Source organism: Nerophis ophidion, linkage group LG08 (assembly GCF_033978795.1).
Source record: "Nerophis ophidion isolate RoL-2023_Sa linkage group LG08, RoL_Noph_v1.0, whole genome shotgun sequence".
In the NCBI taxonomy this organism is placed as follows: domain Eukaryota; kingdom Metazoa; phylum Chordata; class Actinopteri; order Syngnathiformes; family Syngnathidae; genus Nerophis; species Nerophis ophidion.
Window position 1 is genome coordinate 26,224,002 of NC_084618.1, and position 20,852 is coordinate 26,244,853.

General features: G+C 35.9%; 1 protein-coding gene across 1 annotated transcript; it reads right to left on the reverse strand.

The window, feature by feature from the left end:
• Positions 1 to 5: 5 nt before the first annotated feature.
• pdk2a (pyruvate dehydrogenase kinase 2a) lies at positions 6 to 19,267 on the reverse strand. Its single transcript, XM_061908111.1, has 11 exons — positions 19,039 to 19,267; positions 14,901 to 15,042; positions 14,499 to 14,570; positions 9,557 to 9,741; positions 9,394 to 9,483; positions 9,235 to 9,312; positions 7,512 to 7,588; positions 7,347 to 7,442; positions 4,976 to 5,086; positions 3,763 to 3,876; positions 6 to 559 (listed from the first exon to the last, which is right to left on the reverse strand). The coding sequence occupies exons 1-11, from the start codon at positions 19,154 to 19,156 to the stop codon at positions 416 to 418; spliced, it is 1,227 nt and encodes a 408-aa protein (XP_061764095.1). The 5' UTR covers positions 19,157 to 19,267; the 3' UTR covers positions 6 to 415.
• Positions 19,268 to 20,852: the final 1,585 nt, after the last annotated feature.

Below are 20,852 nucleotides of genomic sequence, written 5' to 3' on the forward strand. Positions count from 1 at the left end.
ACACCCGTCTTTAAATCTTCTTTAATATCTCTGCAGTATTTACAAAGGTTCCTTCCTCTGGGCAAGAGGAATATCCACCATGACACAGTCTGGTGGTCGCAGGTCCCTGACCACCTGGGGATCAGGTGAGTGAAATATTGAAATGTCAGTTGAAAGGTGAGCACAGAGTGGACAAGGACACTTCAAGTCTGATCCTTCAGGTGCGGGGGACGACTTCTCCTCCTTGTCCGGCCGCCGCCGACACGCTAGGCGGCGCCGTCCTGCACGCAGCCGCTTTTTTTTGTCCTTCCCTCGCAAAGAAGCCAAAGCGGGGGCGAAAACAACATGCTAGCCTGTCTGGTCCGTGATGGCGCGGGGATGCTGCGGGGGCGGGGCTCTAGGGGTCCTAGGGGTCCTAGGTGGAACGGCGTCTACTTCACTTGGCCACCTTGTAGCTGCTGAGGTCCAGAGGCTCCCTGCTGGGGATGCACCAGTCGTCTGCTGCCTGCCTCACCTTGTAGTTCCTCAGGGCCGTCTTGTTGTACACTGGCAGCCTCTCGATGGAGTCTGTGGACAGTGCCTGCGGGACCGGGACCCCGGATCAACACCGTGTGTGATGACGAGGACTGCATGTTGCATGTGAGGATACTTTTGACAATGTTAGCATGCTAAAGTATTTTTTTTTGCTAGGTTTTTAGCTCATTTTGCATGTTGGAAAAACTAAATGTCATGATTTTGGATACAAAGCGCCATATTGGAATATTAGCATGCTAATGTTTTGTTGCTAGCCTTTTAGCTAATTTTGTATGTTTAAACCGAATTATGATTTTTCATACTAGGCGCCACCTTGGAATATTAGCATGCTAATGTTTTGTTGCTAGCCTTTTAGCTCATTTTGCTTTTTTAAACCGAATTATCATGATTTTTCATACTAGGCGCCATCTTGGAATATTAGCATGCTAATGTTTTGTTGCTATCTTTTTAGCTAATTTTGCATGTTTTAACCTAAATATCATGATTTTTGATACAAAGCGCCATCTTGGAATATTAGCATGCTAATGTTTTTTTGCTAGCCTTTTAGCTCATTTTGCATGTTTAAATCGAATTATCATGATTTTTCATACTAGGCGCCATATTGGAATATTAGAATGCTGTTTTTTTGCTAGCATTTTAGCTAATTTTGCATGTTTAAACCGATTTATCATGATTTTTCATACTAGGCGCCATCTTGGAATATTAGCATGCTAATGTTTTGTTGCTCGCCATTTAGCTCATTTTGCATGTTTAAACCGAATTATCAAAATTTTCAAACTAGGCGCCATCTTGGAATATTAGCATGCTAATGTTTAGTTGCTATCTTTTTAGCAAATTTTGCATGTTTTAACCTAAATATCATGATTTTCCATACTAGGCGCCTACTTAGAAGTATGATAACGTATTTTACATAAGCACGCAAATGTTTTTTTTGCTAGCTTTTTAGCTAACTTAGCATGTTTTAAACCTAAATATCATAATTTTTTATACTAGGCGCCATCTTGGAAGTATAATAGCATATTTCATATTAGCATGCTAATGTTTTTTTGCTAGCTTTTTAGCTAATTTTGCATGTTTAAACATAAATATCATGATTTTTCATACTAGGCGCCTACTTAGAAGTATGATAACGTATTTTACATAAGCATGCTAATGTTTTTTTTTTGCTAGCTTTTTAGCTAACTTAGTATGTTTAAACCTAAATATCATGATTTTTTTGATACTAAGCACCATCTTGGAAGTATGATAGCATATTTCATATTAGTATGCGAATGGTTTTTTTTGCTAGCTTTTTAGCTAATTTAGCATGTTTTAAACCCAAATATCATGATTTTTGATACTAGTAGCCATCTTGGAAGTATGATAACGTATTTTGTAGTAGCATGCTAATGTTTTTTGCTAGCCTTTTAGCTAATTTTGCATGATTAAAACTAAATATCATGATTTTTGATACTAAACGCCATCTTGGAAGTATGATAACATATTTTACATCAGCATGCTAATGGTTTTATTTTTGCTAGCTTTTTAGCTAACTTAGCAACAAAACATTAGCATGATAATATAAAATGCGTTATCATACTTCCAAGATGGCGCCTAGTATCAAAAATAATAATATTTGGGTTTAAACATGCAACTTTTGCTAAAAAGATAGCAACAAAACAATAGCATGCTAATATAAAATACGTTATCATACTTCCAAGATGGCGCGTAGTATGAAAAATCATGATATTTTTTGTTTAAACATGCAAAATTTGCTAAAAAGATAGCAACAAAACATTAGCATGCTAATATAAAATACGTTATCATACTTCCAAGATGGCGTCTAGTATGAAAAATCATGATATTTAGTTTAACCATGCAAAATTTGCTAAAAAGATAGCAACAAAACATTAGCATGCTAATATACAATACGTTATCATACTTCCAAGATGGCGCCTAGTATCAAAAATCATGATATTTAGGTTTAAATGAATTTTGATACTAGGCACCATCTTGGAAGTATGGTAACGTATATTGTATTAGCTAATTTTGCATTTTTAAACCTAAATATCATGATTTTTGATACTAAGCACCGTCTAAAAAGTATGATAACGTGTTATTTTAAATTAACATGCTAAGGTTTTTTCTGCTAGCGTTTTAGCTAATTATGCATGTTCAAACCTAAATATCACAATTTTTGATACAAGGCGCCATCTTGGAAGTATGATAACATATTTTATATTAGCATGCCAACGTTTTATCTTAGCTTTTTAGCTTTGAACCTGAAAATCCTGTTTTCTGATACTCGGTGCTGTTGAGAAAGTATGCTAACAGTTAACGCGTATTAACATGTTAACTGTCAGCATACCTTTAAGAATGTTAGCATGCTAATGTTTTTCCAATATCTTTAGCTAATTTTGTATGTTCTAAACTAAAAATCATGTATTTTGATACTTCGCACCATCTTGGAAGTATGCTAATGCATCTAATATTAGCTTGTTAATGCTAGCATGCTAACGTTGTATGCGAAATATTTAGCAAATTTTGTTATACTTAAGCATGAAAATCATGTTTTGTTGTATTCACTTTCAGACAAGTATGCTTACAATTAAATGCATTAGCATGTTAAATGTTAGCATACTTGTGAGAACGTAAGCAAACTAGCTTTTTAGTTTATTTTGTATTTTTAGACTCAGAAAACCATGACTTTTGATACTCGGTGTCATCTTGGAAGTATGACAACATCTTTTATATTAGCATGCTAATGTTTTACGCTAGCTTTTTAGCTCATTTTTCATGTTCAAACCTATATATATCATGTTTTGGGATACCCGATGGCGCCGAGCAAGCGCACACTTACTTGTGAGAATGTTAGCATCTTCAAGTTTTTTGCTTGCTTTTGAGCTAATTTTGTATTTTTAAACTTAAAAAAAAAAAATCTAAATTTTTTAAACGAGGCACCATCTTGTTTTATTTAGCATGCCGACGTTAGCGTGCTAATGTTTTATGTTCGCTTTTTAACAATTTTTTTTATGTTACACTTACAAATAGTGCATTTTTGTATTTCCTCTTATCATGCGGGCATGCTAATGCTAGCATGCTAACATTTTATCCTAGCTTTTAAGCTAATTTTGCATGTTGTATGTGTGTGTACTCAAAACTGTGTTTAAATTGTAGATGCTATTTTAAACGTGTTATGATGCAATAAGCCAGTCGGAATTATAATGTGTAAAAGTGCTGATATATTTGTGGCGGGCTTCTTGCGCTCACCTTCAAGTAGATGACGGCGTCCGTGCCGTGGCCCTCCATGGAGAACAGCTGCAGGTCGCCCTGGAAGTACTTGGCGTAGAGACGCGAGATGGGAAGCCCGTACCCGAAGCCGGCCTGTACACGGAGAGACGGTTTTGATAGTGTGAAAATACTGGTTTTACTTTGAAATGACTGGTTTTACTTTGAAAATACGCCCCCTAGTGGCCATGGGCGAAATTACAAGCAATGAATGTTCTTGCTGTTGTTCCCTACTTCTCACCTACTTTGAAGCAGCATGTTACTTACTCTTGCAAAATACATATACATGTATATACATATATATGTAAATATATATATATATATATGTATATATATATATATATATATATATATATATATATATATATATATATGTGTGTGTGTGTATATATATACATACACATGTATGTATACATATACATGTATATATAAATATATATACATATATATATATATACACATGTATATATATATATACACATGTATACATGTGTATATATATATACATACTTATATATATACTGCAATGAGGTGGCGACTTGTCCAGGGTGTAGGCCGGCTTCCGCCCGATTGTAGCTGAGATAGGCACCAGCGCCCCCCGCGACCCCAAAGGGAATAAGCAGTAGAAAAATGGATGGATTGATGGACATATATATATATATATATATATATATATATATATATGTATACACACATACATATATTTACATAAATATGTATATATACATATACACATATGCATATATATATATTAGATTAGATTAGATAGTACTTTATTTATGTATACATACATACATATACACATATATATACATATATACACACATATACATACATATATGTATCTATACATATAGTATATATATACACATATATATGTACATACACACATATATATACATATATATATATATACACATACATATATATATACATACATGCATATATATACATATATATATATATACATATATACATACATACATATATACACACACATATATATACACATACATACATATATATATACATATATATATATACATATATACATACATATATATATACACATATACACAAACATATACATATATATATATATATATATATACATACATACATATATATACTATAATGGTCCCTATATCCTTGTGTGCCGAATGGAACCTGTCCACGCAGGAGTGTGGGAACCCACCAGTGGAGGTCGGACATGTTCTCCTATCTGTGGCGCCGGGGCGGTGGAGTACAAGTAGCTGAAGAGGTTCTCGATCCGGCGGAAAGGAACGCCGCCTCCCTTGTCGCTCACCTGGCGGGAAAATAGAGCGGGCGTCAGTGTCAGGCGATGACGTAATGGAGCTGGTCGGGATTTTTGGTGACACCTCACTGTCAGAATAATTGTATCTAAGTTGCTATGAGTTCCCGGCAAGCAGACAAAAGCTGTCTTTGATCTTACCAATCAAAAGGCTTGTAAAACTCCACTGTGTAGGATAGGAAGCGACATGAAGGTGTCAGTTTCTTTGATGTAATGTAATCCACAGGAAGATTTTGTCTTGACGCGAGAACTACAAAGCGGAGAGGAATCAGGGCCTGACCCACCCTCCAGACACCTTTTCTTTGAACTGTTTTGTGACCAAAGGCAGCGGCTGTTTACGACCCCCGTCCTTTAGAAACAGCTGTTGCCGTGTAATCAGGGAAAGTTGAAATAAAAGAGGAGGCGTACAATCTTTCGTCAGAGCGTGGTGGGACACTGTACAAGGGTACAGGTCAACGCCTTTCTTCTCATTGAGCCAAATGTAATTTTGTCTCTGTTTGATTCCTTGCTTCTTTGTCTGTTTAATAGATATCATCAGTGTTTGAACCTGACACTAGTGGCCACAATAATTAACGAAGTCAAGCCTGCGATGCGATAAGTTGAACGATGCGGACACATTTGTTACTGGATACGCTCTAATACTGCCATTGAGACTTTGTATGTGTAAGTCATATGCAACTTTAATTACTTGATACTTGTTTATATTGACAAATGTGATGTTTTATTGTTGAATGATTATTCCCTATGTCTCGCTTGTGTGCTACTGTGTGCTTGGCTGTTGCGTAGCTGCTAGTTTCTAGTTGCCTACAGCCTAGCATGTTTACCTTTTGTAAAGGACATTAGTAAAATAAAATAAATGGTGTGCTTATTGGAGGACATTGAGATGTCAATTTTGCAGAAGTAAACACGCTGCAGGACTGCTTCTATCGCACATGATATCACACACAGGTAAAAACGGTATAGGACTGCTTGTATCGCACATGATATCAGAGACAAGTAAACACGTTGCAGGAATGCTTGTATCGCACATGATAACATACACAAGCAAACAAACTTCAGGACTGCTTATATTGCACATGATATCACACACAAGTTAAACTGTTGCAGGACTGCTTGTATCGCACATGACATCACAGACAAGTAAACTGTTGCAGGACTACTTGTATCGCACACATGATATCACACTCAAGCAAACAACCTTCAGGACTGCTTGTATTGCACATTATATCACACACAAGTAAACTGTTGCAGGACTGCTTATATTGCACAAGATATCACACACAATTGAACATGCTGCAGGACTGCTTGTATCGCACATGATATCACACACAAACACGCTGCTGGACTGCTCATATCGCACATGACATCAGACACAAGTAAAAAAAACGCTGTAGGACTGCTTGTATCGCACGTGATATCAAATTGGTAAACATGCTGCAGCACTGTTCGCATAGCACATGATATCACATACAAGTAAACACGCTGCAGGACTGCTTGTACAGTACATGATATCACACACAAGCAAACACGCTGCAGGACTGCCTGTATCACACGAGATATCACACAGGTAAACACGCTTGAGCACTGCTCGAATCGCACATGATATCACACACAAGTAAACACGCCACAGTACCACTTGTATCGCACATGATATCACACACAAGTAAACACAGTGCAGAACTGCTTGTATCGCACACTATCACACACGGATAAACACGCTGCAGGACTGCTTGTATCGCACATAATATCACACACACGTAAAAACGCTGCAGGACTGCTTGTATTGCACATGATATCACACACAAGTAAACACGCTGCACAACTGCTTGTATAGCACATAATATCAAAAACACAAGTAAACACTGCAGGACTGCTTGTATCGCATATGATATCACACACAAGTAAACACACTGCAGGACTGCTTGCATTGCATATGATATCACACAAGTAAACACGCTGCAGGACTGCTTGTATTGCACATGACATCACGCACAAGTAAACTTTGGCAGGACTGCTTGTATTGCACATGATATCACAAACAAGTAAACAGGCTGCAGGACTGCTTGTATCGCACATGATATCACACACAATTAAACACGCTGCAGGACTCCTTGTATTGAAGCTTATGTCTGATACTTGTTTTTTGCTGCTATCAGCCTAATATCATGATACTCCTAGCGATAATGTTTTTTTTCAAGCGTATATAAAAACTAGATTGTGTCCACAAGGGGGCAGCAATGAAAGACTAACACACCTTGATGGACACGTCCTCTCCTCCCAGAGACACCAGAACTTGGACTGGCGGCAGGTCTCGGTTCTCGTGCCTCTCTATGGTGGCCCGCATGGCGTTCTGTCCCAGAAGAAGACAGGCGTGGTTAGCCAGCTGTTGAGAAACGTGTTGGCGTAAAAGCGGCCTTACCTTGAAGAGCTCAAAGAGCATGTGGTAGAGGTGTGAGGGCACGTAGACGATGCTGACAGGCAGCTGCTTGCTCTTGCCTGCATTGAGAAAACAGAGTGATATCGTGTAAATAAATATATATATATATATATATATATATATATATATATATATATATTGGTTTTCGTTTTTTGGCCAATGTGTTATTTTTTTTTTGAATCAATTTTTTCTTTTAAGAATCTATTTTTTTATTATTCTTTGTTGAATGTATATTATTGATACAGCTGCTTTGAGAATGTATTTTTTCGAAATGTTTTTTTAAATGTATATATTTTTTTTAAGGATACTGCTGCTTTGAGAAAATTTTTTGGTTTTATTTTCTGGAGCAATTAGTTTTTTTTAACAATGTAATTTTTTTGTACAATTAATGTTTTCCTTTCTTTTCATTGATACTATTATTGATACTGCTTCTTTGAGCAGTTTTTTTGGTTTACTTTTTTTGGCCAATTTGTTATTTTTTTAAACATTTGTTTGTTGTTTTTTAATCATTTTTTAAATGTATATTATTGATACTGCTGCTTTGAGAAGTTTTTTGGGGCATTAAAAAATAATAATGTACAGTCTAAAGAAAAAAACTATTATTGATTGATACTGCTGCTTTGTAAAATTATATTTTTTTCAAAATCACATTTTTAAATTAATTTAAAAAATATTGATACTGCTGCTTTGAGAATTTTTTGGTTTTCTTTTTTGGGGCAATTTTTTTTGTAGGATCTATGTTTTAATTTTTTTAATTGATACCATTATTGATACTGCTGCTTTGAGCATTTTTGGGGTTTTCTTTTTTTGGCCATTAGTTATCATTAAATTTATTATTATTATTATTATTTTAATCCTTTTTTAAATGTATATTATTGATACTGGTGTTTTGAGAATGTTTGGGTTTTCTTTTTTAGGCATAAAAAAAATAAATCAATGTATGGTATTAAATAAATATATACTGTTATTGATGATACCGCTTCTTTTTTTTTAAGAATCAAATTTTTCAATAAAATTTCTTTTTTGGGGCAATTACTTTTTTTTGGAAGAATCTATTATTTTTTAGAATCAATGTTTTTATTTGTTTTAATTGATTCTATTATTGATATTGCTGCTTTAAGCATTTTGTGGTTTAATTTTTTTGGCCAAATTGGTATTTTTTGGGAATAAATATATTTTTTAAAAATATTTTTTAAATGTATATTATTGATACTGCTGCTTTGAGAACTTTTTTTTTTCAAGAATACATTTTTAAATTAATAAACATTTTTTTTATTGATACAGCTGCTTTGCAAGATGTTTGGCTTTCTTTTCTGGGGCAATTTTTTTTTTTGAAGAATCTATGTTTTTATTTTTTTAAATGTATACTATTATTGATACTGCGGCTTTGTGAAATGTTTTGGGCAATTTTTTTAAGAATCCATTTGATTTATTTATTCATTTTTTATCATCATTTGACATTTCATTTGGTTTTCTTTTTTTTAGTATTGTATTAACTATTGTGTTTGAATGTCTTCTCAGCTGCTTTCTATCCTGCGTTTTGAAAAGCTGGTTGAATGAACGGCACCCTCTGCTGGTTGCTAACAAGTGCTGCACCTATTTAGACCTCCATTGCATGCATTATCAATCAATCAATCAATGTTTACTTATATAGCCCTAAATTAACAGGTTTAAAAGTTGTGTGTGTGTGTGTGTGTGTACTCACTGCTCATCTCCTGGAGAAGGAGGTCAGGCGAGCGCAGGTAATAGTGCTCACACAACATCTTGGCACTGTGGAAGGCGTCTGAGCAGGAAGGACAGAAGCAGGAAGTGTTTAAAAGTTGGAGGAGGAAGTCAAACATGGAAACCTCGGTTGACTTCGCACCTTGGACCACGTCGCCCACCTGGCAGTGTGGCTCGATGCTGCCGATGGTGTTGGGGTGCACAGGGTTGGTGGTGCCGTCAAAAATCAGAGCTTTAAAGAGATGAAGAGGTTGGAAACGCAGAACCAGAGTGTGTGTGTGTGTGTGGTCGTCATGGTTACTGACTGTGCTGGTTGATGAGCATGCGAATGGAGATGCGGCTCATGTAGAAGCGGTCCAGGAAGTACTGGATGTTCTGGTTAGTCACGGCGTCCTGCGGGAAGGTCTCCTTGTACTGGATGATGCCCTGCGCCATGGTGGGCACCACGTCGTTGTGCCGGTTCCTGATGGTCACCAAGGCGTCCACAAACCTGAGCGGAGCATCTTTTTGCTTAACAATCCAGCAAAAATAACCATACACAAAAAAACAAAACCCTCTGTTCCAGATTTTAGTTCACTTTTTCCAACACTTTCATTTATTTGTGGGGGCTCGCCCAAGTTTTACATTTGTGTTCTCTCCACCTACCAGGAGTGTGAATCTTTGGGCACCTCACGACACCAGCCGAGTCCGATTCCTGGGGTGATGATTCAATTCAGAATCTATTCAACCCGATTCTTAATTCAAGGCTATTCTGTCAGGCTTGTCCCTGACAGTTTTGTTTTGTTTTAGTTTTTCCTCTGTGTATGTCTTTGTTTCTTGTCAGCACTTTTATTTTGGTCATTTCCTGCTTTTCTCCCTGAGTGCTGTTTCCCCTCACCTGTGGCTTTATTGGCACCTGGCCACACCTGGTGTCAATCAGCCTGATCCTATTCAAACCAGCTTTGTCCTGCAACCTGTCTCCTGTTTTTCTGGTTTGTGTTTTGCCTTCTATTTTTGGACATTAAACTATGTTTTCCTGCTCAATGCCTGCCACCTTCTCTGCATCTTGGGGTTCGTCAACAACAAAACTTGACGGATTCTGGCAAGGTATTATTTGGTACGACGATCTGTCTGTGTTGGCCCTGCAATGAGTTGGCGACTTGTCCAGGGTGTACAGCGCCTTCCGCCCGATCGTAGCTGAGATAGGCACTAGCGCCCCCCGCAACCCCAAAGGGAATAAGCGGTAAAAAATGGATGGATGGATGGATCAGAATGGAACTTTTTCAAAACAGGTTACAGGCTCGAAAAGCTCCTTTTGGTTGCATAAAGACGGCCTGAAATCGGCTTTAGAAAAATATTTAATCATAGAAAAAAAAATGTCAATAAAATAAATTTGTAATTGTTATTTTTGTTATTAATTTTAAAAACATGAATCGATTTGGAATAGGAATGAATGAGAATCGTAATTTGGATGTGAATCCGTTTTTTTGTGCACCTCTATTATCTGTTCAAAATGAAGACTTTGAGGTTCCTAGTTAAGTGAGCACAGAGTGCAGAGCGGCAGGCTGACCTAGTTAGCATCAATATTGGCTTCCACACTTTGGTGACTGAAATACATTTGTTGTTTGATGTCAGTTTTTTTCCGTTTAAATCTCATAGTTAAACCTTTGTAAATGTTGGTGCTAATTTTCATTAGCCTGTTAATGGGAGCGTTCATTGTATGTTAGCATTAAGCTAACAGCATAAGAGCCAACCTTCGTTCTGTATAGTTGTATTGCTTTTTTTACCAGTAAATTCCAAGCTGTACTGTCAATGTACATACATATATAAATATAAATATATATATATATATATATATATATATATATATATATATATATATTAGGGTTGGGCAACGATTAAAAATTTTAATCGAAGTTAATTGCACTATTTCTCTGATTAATCGCAATCAACTGCATTGTATACGCAAAGCCCAATAATTAATTCAAAAGTAGTGTGTAGTGCACCTTTATTGGAATATTCTCCCACATGAACAAAAGCGCCAAAACATTTGTTGTGCAAACACAATTTAAATCAGTCCTTGTTAAACAGTAGCAGTTAAATAGCATATTTTATGAAAATCAACTCAAAAAATGTAAATACAAACATTTAAGCTTATTGCCACTGCCAGGGTATTTAAGTTATCCTTTTTGTTATGGAAAATAAATATAATCTACATACAAATCTCTGAGCCACAATCATAACATCTGAACAGGCAATTTCTGAGGTAACAGCAGAAACATTTTTTTTATCAGGGACCTTATGTTTACAAAACCTATATTATAGGTAGTGGGCTGTTTTAGGGAATTTTTGATCAAATTATCCGTAGTAGCAATATTAATAATGTTGTGTTTATTCTGCGTAGTGCACTTAAAATAATTATGACCATATCTAGGAATTGATATGATGGGAATTTTCCGATTGTTTGCTTGGTGCTTTGATAAACTGAACGCATATACATGGTACTATATTGTGATGTTATGAGCCAGGCAAAAAAAGAACTACCCTACCCAGCATGCAACAGGAGTGACGAGCATGCGCGGTAGCCCGGTATAGGTTGTGTCGCCATGACGGCATCTTGTATGTTGTGATATGGACGCTCTGAAAGCAAACGTTAAGAACTCAGCTAACACTCCTCGTCTGCATTATTCATAAATAGACAGACAACACATATACTCCGCTGCGTCACAGGCCGCTGGATGTAGCTGGCAAAGTATTCCCATGCTAGCTAGCCGGTCTAGCAAGAACGCGTCATTCAGTCCAAAACGGCCCGATCTATCCACATTCAGAATTGTCTGGCGGTCGTAAGTGATCCCGGAGTGACCACGCTGTAAGCCAGCCATGAAATTTGCAGAATTGTCCGGTATTTTTGCCAAATGTTCCATCTTTACCAAGAGCCCCTCGACGCCGAAGTACATCCGGGAGATGCCATCTTGTTAAGAAAAGGCGTTAACAAAATAAAAGCATGTAAACAACATACGCAAATGTGCGATAAAATAATTGTCGGCGTTAATAGATTGATGAGTTAACTCGTAATTAACGCATTAATTTGCCCACCCCTAATATATATATGTATATACATATATATACAGTGGGGCTAAAAAGTATTTAGTCAGCCACCGATTGTGCAAGTTCTCCCACTTAAAATGATGATAGAGGTCTGTAATTTTAATCACAGGTACACTTCAACTGTGAGAGACAGAATGTGAAAAAATCCAGGAATTCACATTGTAGGAATTTTAAAGAATTTATTTGTAAATTATGGTGGAAAATAAGTATTCGGTCAACCATTCAAAACTCTCACTGATGGAAGGATGTTTTGGCTCAAAATCTCACGATACATGGCCCCATTCATTCTTTCCTTAACACGGATCAATCGTCCTGTCCTCTTAGCAGAAAAACAGCCCCAAAGCATGATGTTTCCACCCCCATGCTTCACAGTAGGTACGGTGTTCTTGGGATGCAACTCAGTATTCTTCTTCCTCCAAACACGACGAGTTGAGTTTATACCAAAAAGTTCTATTTTGGTTTCATCTGACCACATGACATTCTCCCTATCCTCTGCTGTATCATCCATGTGCTGTCTGGCAAACTTCAGACGGGCCTGGACATGCACTGGCTTAAGCAGGGTGGCACGTCTAGCACTGCAGGATTTGATTCCCTGTCGGCGTAGTGTGTTACTGATGGTAACCTTTGTTACTTTGGTCCCAGCTCTCTGCAGGTCATTCACCAGGTCCCCCCGTGTGGTTCTGGGATTTTTGCTCACTGTTCTCATGATCATTTTGACCCCACGGGATGAGATCTTGCGTGGAGCCCCAGATCGAGGAAGATTATCAGTGGTCTGGTATGTCTTCCATTTTCTGATAATTGCTCCCACAGTTGATTTTTTCACACCAAGCTGCTTGCCTATTGTAGATTCACTCTTCCCAGTCTGGTGCAGGTCTACAATTATTTTCCTGGTGTCCTTCGACAGCTCTTTGGTCTTGGCCATAGTGGAGTTTGGATTCTGACTGTTTGAGGCTGTGGACAGGTGTCTTTTATACAGATCACGAGTTCAAACAGGTACCATTAATACAGGTAACGAGTGGAGGACAGAAGAGCTTCTTAAAGAAGAAGTTACAGGTCTGTGAGAGCCAGAGATTTTCCTCGTTTGAAGTGACCAAATACTTATTTTCCACCATAAATTAAAAATACATTCTTTAAAATTCCTACAATGTGAATTCCTGGATTTTTTTTTTCACATTCTGTCTCTCACAGTTGAAGTGTACCTATGATGAAAATTACAGACCTCTGTCATCATTTTAAGTGGGAGAACTTGCACAATCGGTGGCTGACTAAATACTTTTTTGCCCCACTGTATATACATACATACATACACATATGTAATTATATATGTAAATATATATATATATGTCTTGATTGGATTATCCAGAGAATAGTGCTCGATACCGCGGTAGAGCGCAATATGTATGTGTGGGAAAAATCACAAGACTACTTCATCTCTACAGAACTGTTTCATGAGGGGTTCCCTCAATCAGGAGATTTTAATGGAAGCATTCACATAGAATGGTTTATATAGAGCACAGAGTGGGTGGGTACAGGCAGGCGTAGGAGCGTCGTGATAGGCTCGGAGGTGTTTCCGTCTGTGGCGGCATGTTGAAATGATTTTACTGCCCTTGTTGAGGGATATTATATATCATCCAGACTTGTCATCCCTCAACAAGCGCAGTGAAGTCATTTCAACATGCCGCCACAGACGGAAACACCTCCTAGGTAACACATGAGCCAATCACGACGCCCCTCTGCCTGCCTGTACCCACCCACTCTGTGCCCTATATAAACCATTGTATGTGAATGCTTCCATTAAAATCTCCTTATCATTGAGGGAACCCCTCATGAAACAGTTCTGTAGAGATGAAGTAGTCTTGTGATTTTTCCCACACATACATATTGCGCTCTACCGCGGTATCGAGCCCTATTCTCTGGATAATCCAATCAAGACATATATATATATATTTACATATATAATTACATATGTGTATGTATGTATGTATATATAGTGGGGCAAAAAAGTATTTAGTCAGCCACCGATTGTGCAAGTTCTCCCACTTAAAATGATGACAGAGGTCTGTAATTTTCATATATATATATATATATATATATATATATATATATATATATATATATATATATAGTGGGAAGTTTACAAAGTGACCACGATCGACTTACTCTCCCAGGACTTTGTGGTCATCCGGGTTCTTGTGAAGGAAATCCAGGATCTCCATCAAGCTCTGGACATACCTGAGGACACAACACACACAAGAACACACACACACACTTGTTGTAAGAGGAGCTTCATGACAGAGTGGAAAACACGCGCAGGAAAGAAAAAGTCAGATGAGGAGGAACTAGGCTAAAGTTCACAGCTGAGGAGACTGGCTCCATTCCCCTTCCCCCCCCCCCCCCCCCCCCCCCCCCCCACGCTCCCCCGGCCAGCAGCAGCAGATCCGTCTGGGAGCAGGACAAGTGGGTGAAAGGGCGTTGTTGTCAGCGTGACGTACAAGGAATACCCGAAGTCTGGGGCGTGTCAAATGGCGGCTGAAAGAGGGTTATTTAAGCTGCGGCGCTCACCATCCTTGGACCGTCTGCACGGGCGGCGTGCCGAGCAGCTGGTCGGGCAGGAGGTTGATCTCCTTCATGATGTTGGACAGCCTCACTGGGAGCTCCTGCCTCAGGAAGGCGAAGGACGTCTTCTCGCAGGCGTTTATGGATCCTGAAAGCACAGTTTTCAATCGACAAGGGTTGATTCCTGACTTCGGAGCACTTGCGTCAGTCAGAGCACTGTGGGGATCAAACGTTAACACAATAATGGACGCCCTCTGCAGCATTCGGAGGCTAATGTGCGTTAAACACCGTAAATAATGCACAAGAGAACAGAACACTTTCACTGCCAAAGAGCGTGATTAACATACAGCTGGCTGCCCTGTTAGGAAACATGTTCTAAAATATCAATAAATGCCAATATTACACAGCAGCCAGAAGATGGCAGACGTGTGAGCGACTGGAAAACATTCGATAGCCTCATGGCCCATGGGTAAAAAACGTTTTCAACCCTGTTTGTCCTAGTCTGGTGTGACCTACATGGCTTCCCTGGAGGCGAGTTATTATGCATTTATTACTATCAAAAAGCCACCAATGTCATATTAACAGACGAGTTGGTGTGCATGAGGTAAATAAAGTAAATAAGATAACAAATTTCATATATTTCACTAGTTAATATCCATGATTACATAGGGTAAATAAGATCAGATTTAATATCTGATGACTTGTTAATATGCCTAAATAAATTGGGTTAACATTTGTATATCTTGAGGCTAACGGGCATAAGTTAAAAAACTACTGTAAACGATGTACAAATGTGATGGCTGTTTCATGTGCATGAAGTATGCTGTAGGCCGGGGTCACCAACCTTTTGGAAATCAAGAGCTACTTCTTGGGTACTGATTAATGCGAAGGGCTACCAGTTTGATACACACTTAAATAAATTGCCAGAAATCGCCAATTTGCTCAATTTACCTTTAATAAATGAATCCATATATGTAAAAAATCGGGTATTTCTGTCGTAGATTTTTTTTTTCCTTTTATGGAAGTTTTTTTTGTAGAGAATAAATGATGAAAAAAACACTTAATTGAACGGTTTAAAAGAGGAGAAAACAAGAAAAAAATGAAAATGAAAATTTGAAACATAGTTTATCTTCAATTTCGACTCTTTAAAATTCAAAATTCAACCGAAAAAAAGAAGAAGAGAAAAACTAGCTAATTCGAATCTTTTTGAAAAAATTAAAAAAATTATTTGTGGAACATCATTAGTAAGTTTTCATGATTAAGATTAATTTTAGAATTTTGATGACATGTTTTAAATAGGTTAAAATCCATTCTGCACTTTGTTAGAATATATAACAAATTGGACCAAGCTATATTTCCAAAAAAGACAAATCATTATTTCTTCTAGATTTTCCAGAACTAAAATTTTAAAAGAAATTCAAAAGACTTTGAAATAAGATTTAAATTTGATTCTGCAGATTTTCTAGATTTGTCAGAATATTTTTTTTGAATTTTAATCATAATAAGTTTGAAGAAATATTTTACAAATATTCTTCGTCAAAAAAACAGAAGCTAAAATGAAGAATTAAATTGAAATGTATTTATTGTTCTTTACAATAAAAAAAATATATACTTGAACATTGATTTAAATTGTCAGGAAAGAAGAGGAAGGAATTTAAAAGGTAAAAAGGTATATGTGTTTAAAAATCCTAAAATCATTTTTAAGGTTGTATTATTTCTCTAAAATTGTTTTTCTGAAAGTTATAAAAAGCAAAGTAAAAAAATAAATGAATTTATTTAAACAGGTGAAGCCAAGTCTTTAAAATATTTTCGTGGATTTTCAAATTGTATTTGAGTTTTGTCTGTTTTAGAATTAAAATGTCGAGCAAAGCGAGACCAGCTTGCTAGTAAATAAATACAATTTAACAAATAGAGGCAGCTCACTGGTAAGTGCTGCTATTTGAGCTATTTTTAGAACAGGCCAGCGGGAGACTCATCTGGTCCTCGCGGGCTACCTGGTGCCCGCGGGCACCGCGTTGGTGACCCCTGCTGTAGGCAGTGCACAAATTACATTTTAAGAGGATAATGTGAATCGATTAAATACTATAACTAGGGTAAACTGGTAATTTGTGTTGGATAATTAATGTGCATGAGTTAAAAATGCAGTAAATACTGTAAAAATGTAATAATTGTTGGATCGATAATTTGCATGAAGTTAAAAAAAATAGTGTAAAACATATATGAATGTAATATTTTTGATAGTTAATGTCATGGGGTGAATATTTGTAAACAATGTATAAATGTAATATTTGAAGAATAGTTAACTTGCAAGAGTTAAAAAAAATGTAAATAATGTACGAAATTAATATGTGTTGGATAGTTATTGTGCATATGTTAAAAAAATACTGTAAATAATGTAAAAAATATTATTTGTCAATAGCAATGTGTATATTTACAGTATAAAAATACAAACAATGTATAAATGTAATATTTGAAGAATAGTTATCTAAGGTGCAAGAGTTAAAAAAATAATGTAAATAATGTACAAAGATAATATTTGTTGGATAGATAATGTACATGAGTTAATAATACTGTAAATAACATAAAAATTTAATATGTTGGATAATTAATGTGCATGAGTTAAAAAAATACTGTAACTGTAAAAATTTAACCAAGTATTATTTGTTGAATAGTTAATGTGCATGAGTTAAAAAATACTGTAAATAATGTAAACATTATTTTTTGTATAATTAATGCGCATGAGTTAAAAATAATGTAAATAATGTAAACATGTAATATTTTTGGATAGTTAACGTTATGAGATAAATACTTAAAAACAATGTATAAATGTAATATTTGAAGAATAGTTAACTAATGTGCAAGAGTTAAAAAAACAATGTAAATAATGTACAAAGATAATATTTGTTGGATAGTTAATGTGCATACGTTAAAAATGATTGTAAATTATGTAAAAAAATAAATAAATTATTTGTAGAATAGCTAATGTGCATGAGTTAAACAATAATATAAATTATGTACAAATGTATTATTTTTGGCTCTGCGATGAAGTGGCGACTTGTCCAGGGTGTACTCCACCTTCCGCCCGATTGTAGCTGAGATAGGCGCTAGCGCCCCCCGCGACCCCAAAAGGGAATAAGCGGTAGAAAATGGATGGATGGATGTATTATTTGTTGAATAGTTGATGTGCATGAGTTAAAACTAATATAAATGATGTACAAATGTAATGTTTGTTGGATAGTTAATGTGCATGAATTTAAAAATAATGTAAATAATGTAAACATGTAATATTTGTTGGATAGTTAATGTGCATGAGATTAAAAAAATACTGTAAATAATGTAAAAATGTATTATTTTCTGAATAGTTAATGTGCATGAGTTAAAAAAATGATGTAAATAATGTAAACATTATTTTTTTGTAAAATTAATGTGCATGAGTTAAAAATAATGTAAATAAGTAATATTTTTGTGTAGTTAACGTTAGGAGATAAATATTTAAAAACAATGTATGAATGTAATATTTGAAGAATACCGTATTACCTTGAATTGCCGCAGGGCATAATTTGAAATCGCATAAAGGGAAGAAGATTAAGAGCTATTCAGTAGGATTTAAGGTCCAAGCTTACATCACACTCAAATTTTTACTGCATGCCTTTGGTAAGTGCGGGAGTGAGAAGAGGTTTTAAAATAATTAGAGCATGCTTACTTTTACCGCATGCCTTTGGTAAGCGCAGGAGTGAAAAGAGGTTTTGAATTAATTAGCGCCCGGGCGGCAGTTCAAGGAAATACGGTAGTTCAATAAAGTGCAAGAGTTAAAAAAAACTATGTAAATAATGTACAAAGATAATTATTGTTGGATAGTTAATGCGCATGCGTTAAAAAATATTATTTGTTGGATAGTTAGGGTGCCGGAGTTAAAAAAAATAGTATAAATAATGTCCCAATTCAAGAGGCTGGCACATTGACGCAATACTGCAAGCTCTTGAGCAGCATGATATAAACTGGAAAACTCCAACACATCCTCACAGTTATTCTGACTTAAAAATATAATACAACTATTTAGTATTTGCTGTAGCTGGACGTGAAGCGACACATAACTGATAATAATAACAACTCTATTATTACCGTCAATCACAGACTTACTCACCAAAGTCCAGGAATTGCTGGATGGAAAGCGGCGAAGGAGAGAATTTGGAGAAATGTTCGACGTGTTTCGGAACACTCGCCATGGCGGCATTTTTCATGATAAAGCGAACAAACTTCATGTTTGTGTTGGTAAGAAATGAACTTATTATAACCCTGATGATTAGACTCGACTGCTAGCTTAAACCCGGTCCCACGCTAAACTGCCCTCTAAAAGAGGCGGGACTAGCAGCAAGTAGCCAATAGGACGGCGAGAGTTTTATTTATCTTTTGTTCGAGCCAATAGGAGCGGAGGAGAATAGCGCGTTGTGTTTACGTCCTTTCAGATTGGACGGTCTTCCTCCGACGTGCGACTTGTTTGTACTTTTATTATGCAAGAATGCCATTTTATTTTTGCAACATACACACAGGACGATTAATCACTATTATAAGAACAAGCAACTCGTGTTGACGGACATTGTGCGGATCATTGACGAACACACGTCATTCTGCGTGACACTTTGCACACGTTTTCACTTTATTTTTGTGTCCTCTGTGTTTCATCAATGACGTAACGCGTGTGTCAATCAGGGATGTCCAAAGTGCCGCCCGCAGGGAATTTTTTAACGGCCCCACGGCACATTCTAAAACAGGGGTCACCAACCTTTTTGAAACCAAGAGCTATTTCTTGGGTACTGATTAATGCAAAGGGCTACCAGTTTGATACACAAATAAATTGCCAGAAATAGCCAATTTGCCCAATTTACCTTTAATATATATATATATATATGTGTGTGTGTGTGTGTATATATATATATATATGTATATATATATATACATTTTTTTCCTTTTACGGAAGTTTTTTTGTAGAGAATAAATGATGAAAAAAACACTTAATTGAACGGTTTAAAAGAAGAAAAAACAGGAAAAATAAATAAATTTTGAAACATAGTTTATCTTCAATTTCGATCCTTTAAAATTCAAAATTTAACCGAAAAAAATGAAGAGAAAAACAAGCTAATTTGAATCTTTTTGAAAAAAAAAAAAAAATAATTTATGGAACATCATTAGTAATTTTTCCTGAATAAAATTAATTTTACAATTTTGATGACATGTTTTAAATAGGTTAAAATCCAATCTGCACTTTGTTAGAATATATAACAAATTGGACCAAGCTTTATTTCTAACAAAGACAAATCATTATTTCTTCTAGATTTTCCAGAACAAAAATTTAAAAAGGAATTCAAAAGACTTTGAAATAAGATTTAAATTTGATTCTACAGATTTTCTATATTTGCCAGAATAATTTTTGGGAATTTTACAATCAGTTTGAAGAAATATTTAACAAATATTCTTCGTCGAAAAAACAGAAGCTAAAATGAAGAATTAAATTAAAATATATTATTCTTTACAACAAGAACAAAAAACTTGATTATTGATTTCAATTGTCAGGAAAGAAGAGGAAAGAATTTAAAAGGTAAAAAGGTATATGTGTTTAAAAATCCTAAAATCATTTTTAAGGTTGTATTTTTTCTCTAAAATTTTCTTTCTGAAAGTTATATGAAGTAAAGTAAAAAAATAAATGAATTTTTTTAAACAAGTGAAGACCAAGTCTTTAAAATAATTTCTTGGATTTTGTCTCTCTTAGAATTAAAAATGTTGAGCAAAGCCAGACCAGCTTGCTAGTAAATAAATACAATTTAAAAAATAGAGGCAGCTCACTGGTAAGTGCTGCTATTTGAGCTATTTTTAGAACAGGCCAGCGGGTGACTCATCTGGTCCTTGCGGGCGACCCCTGTTCCAAAAAATACGATTAAAAATATACAAAACATAAAAAGT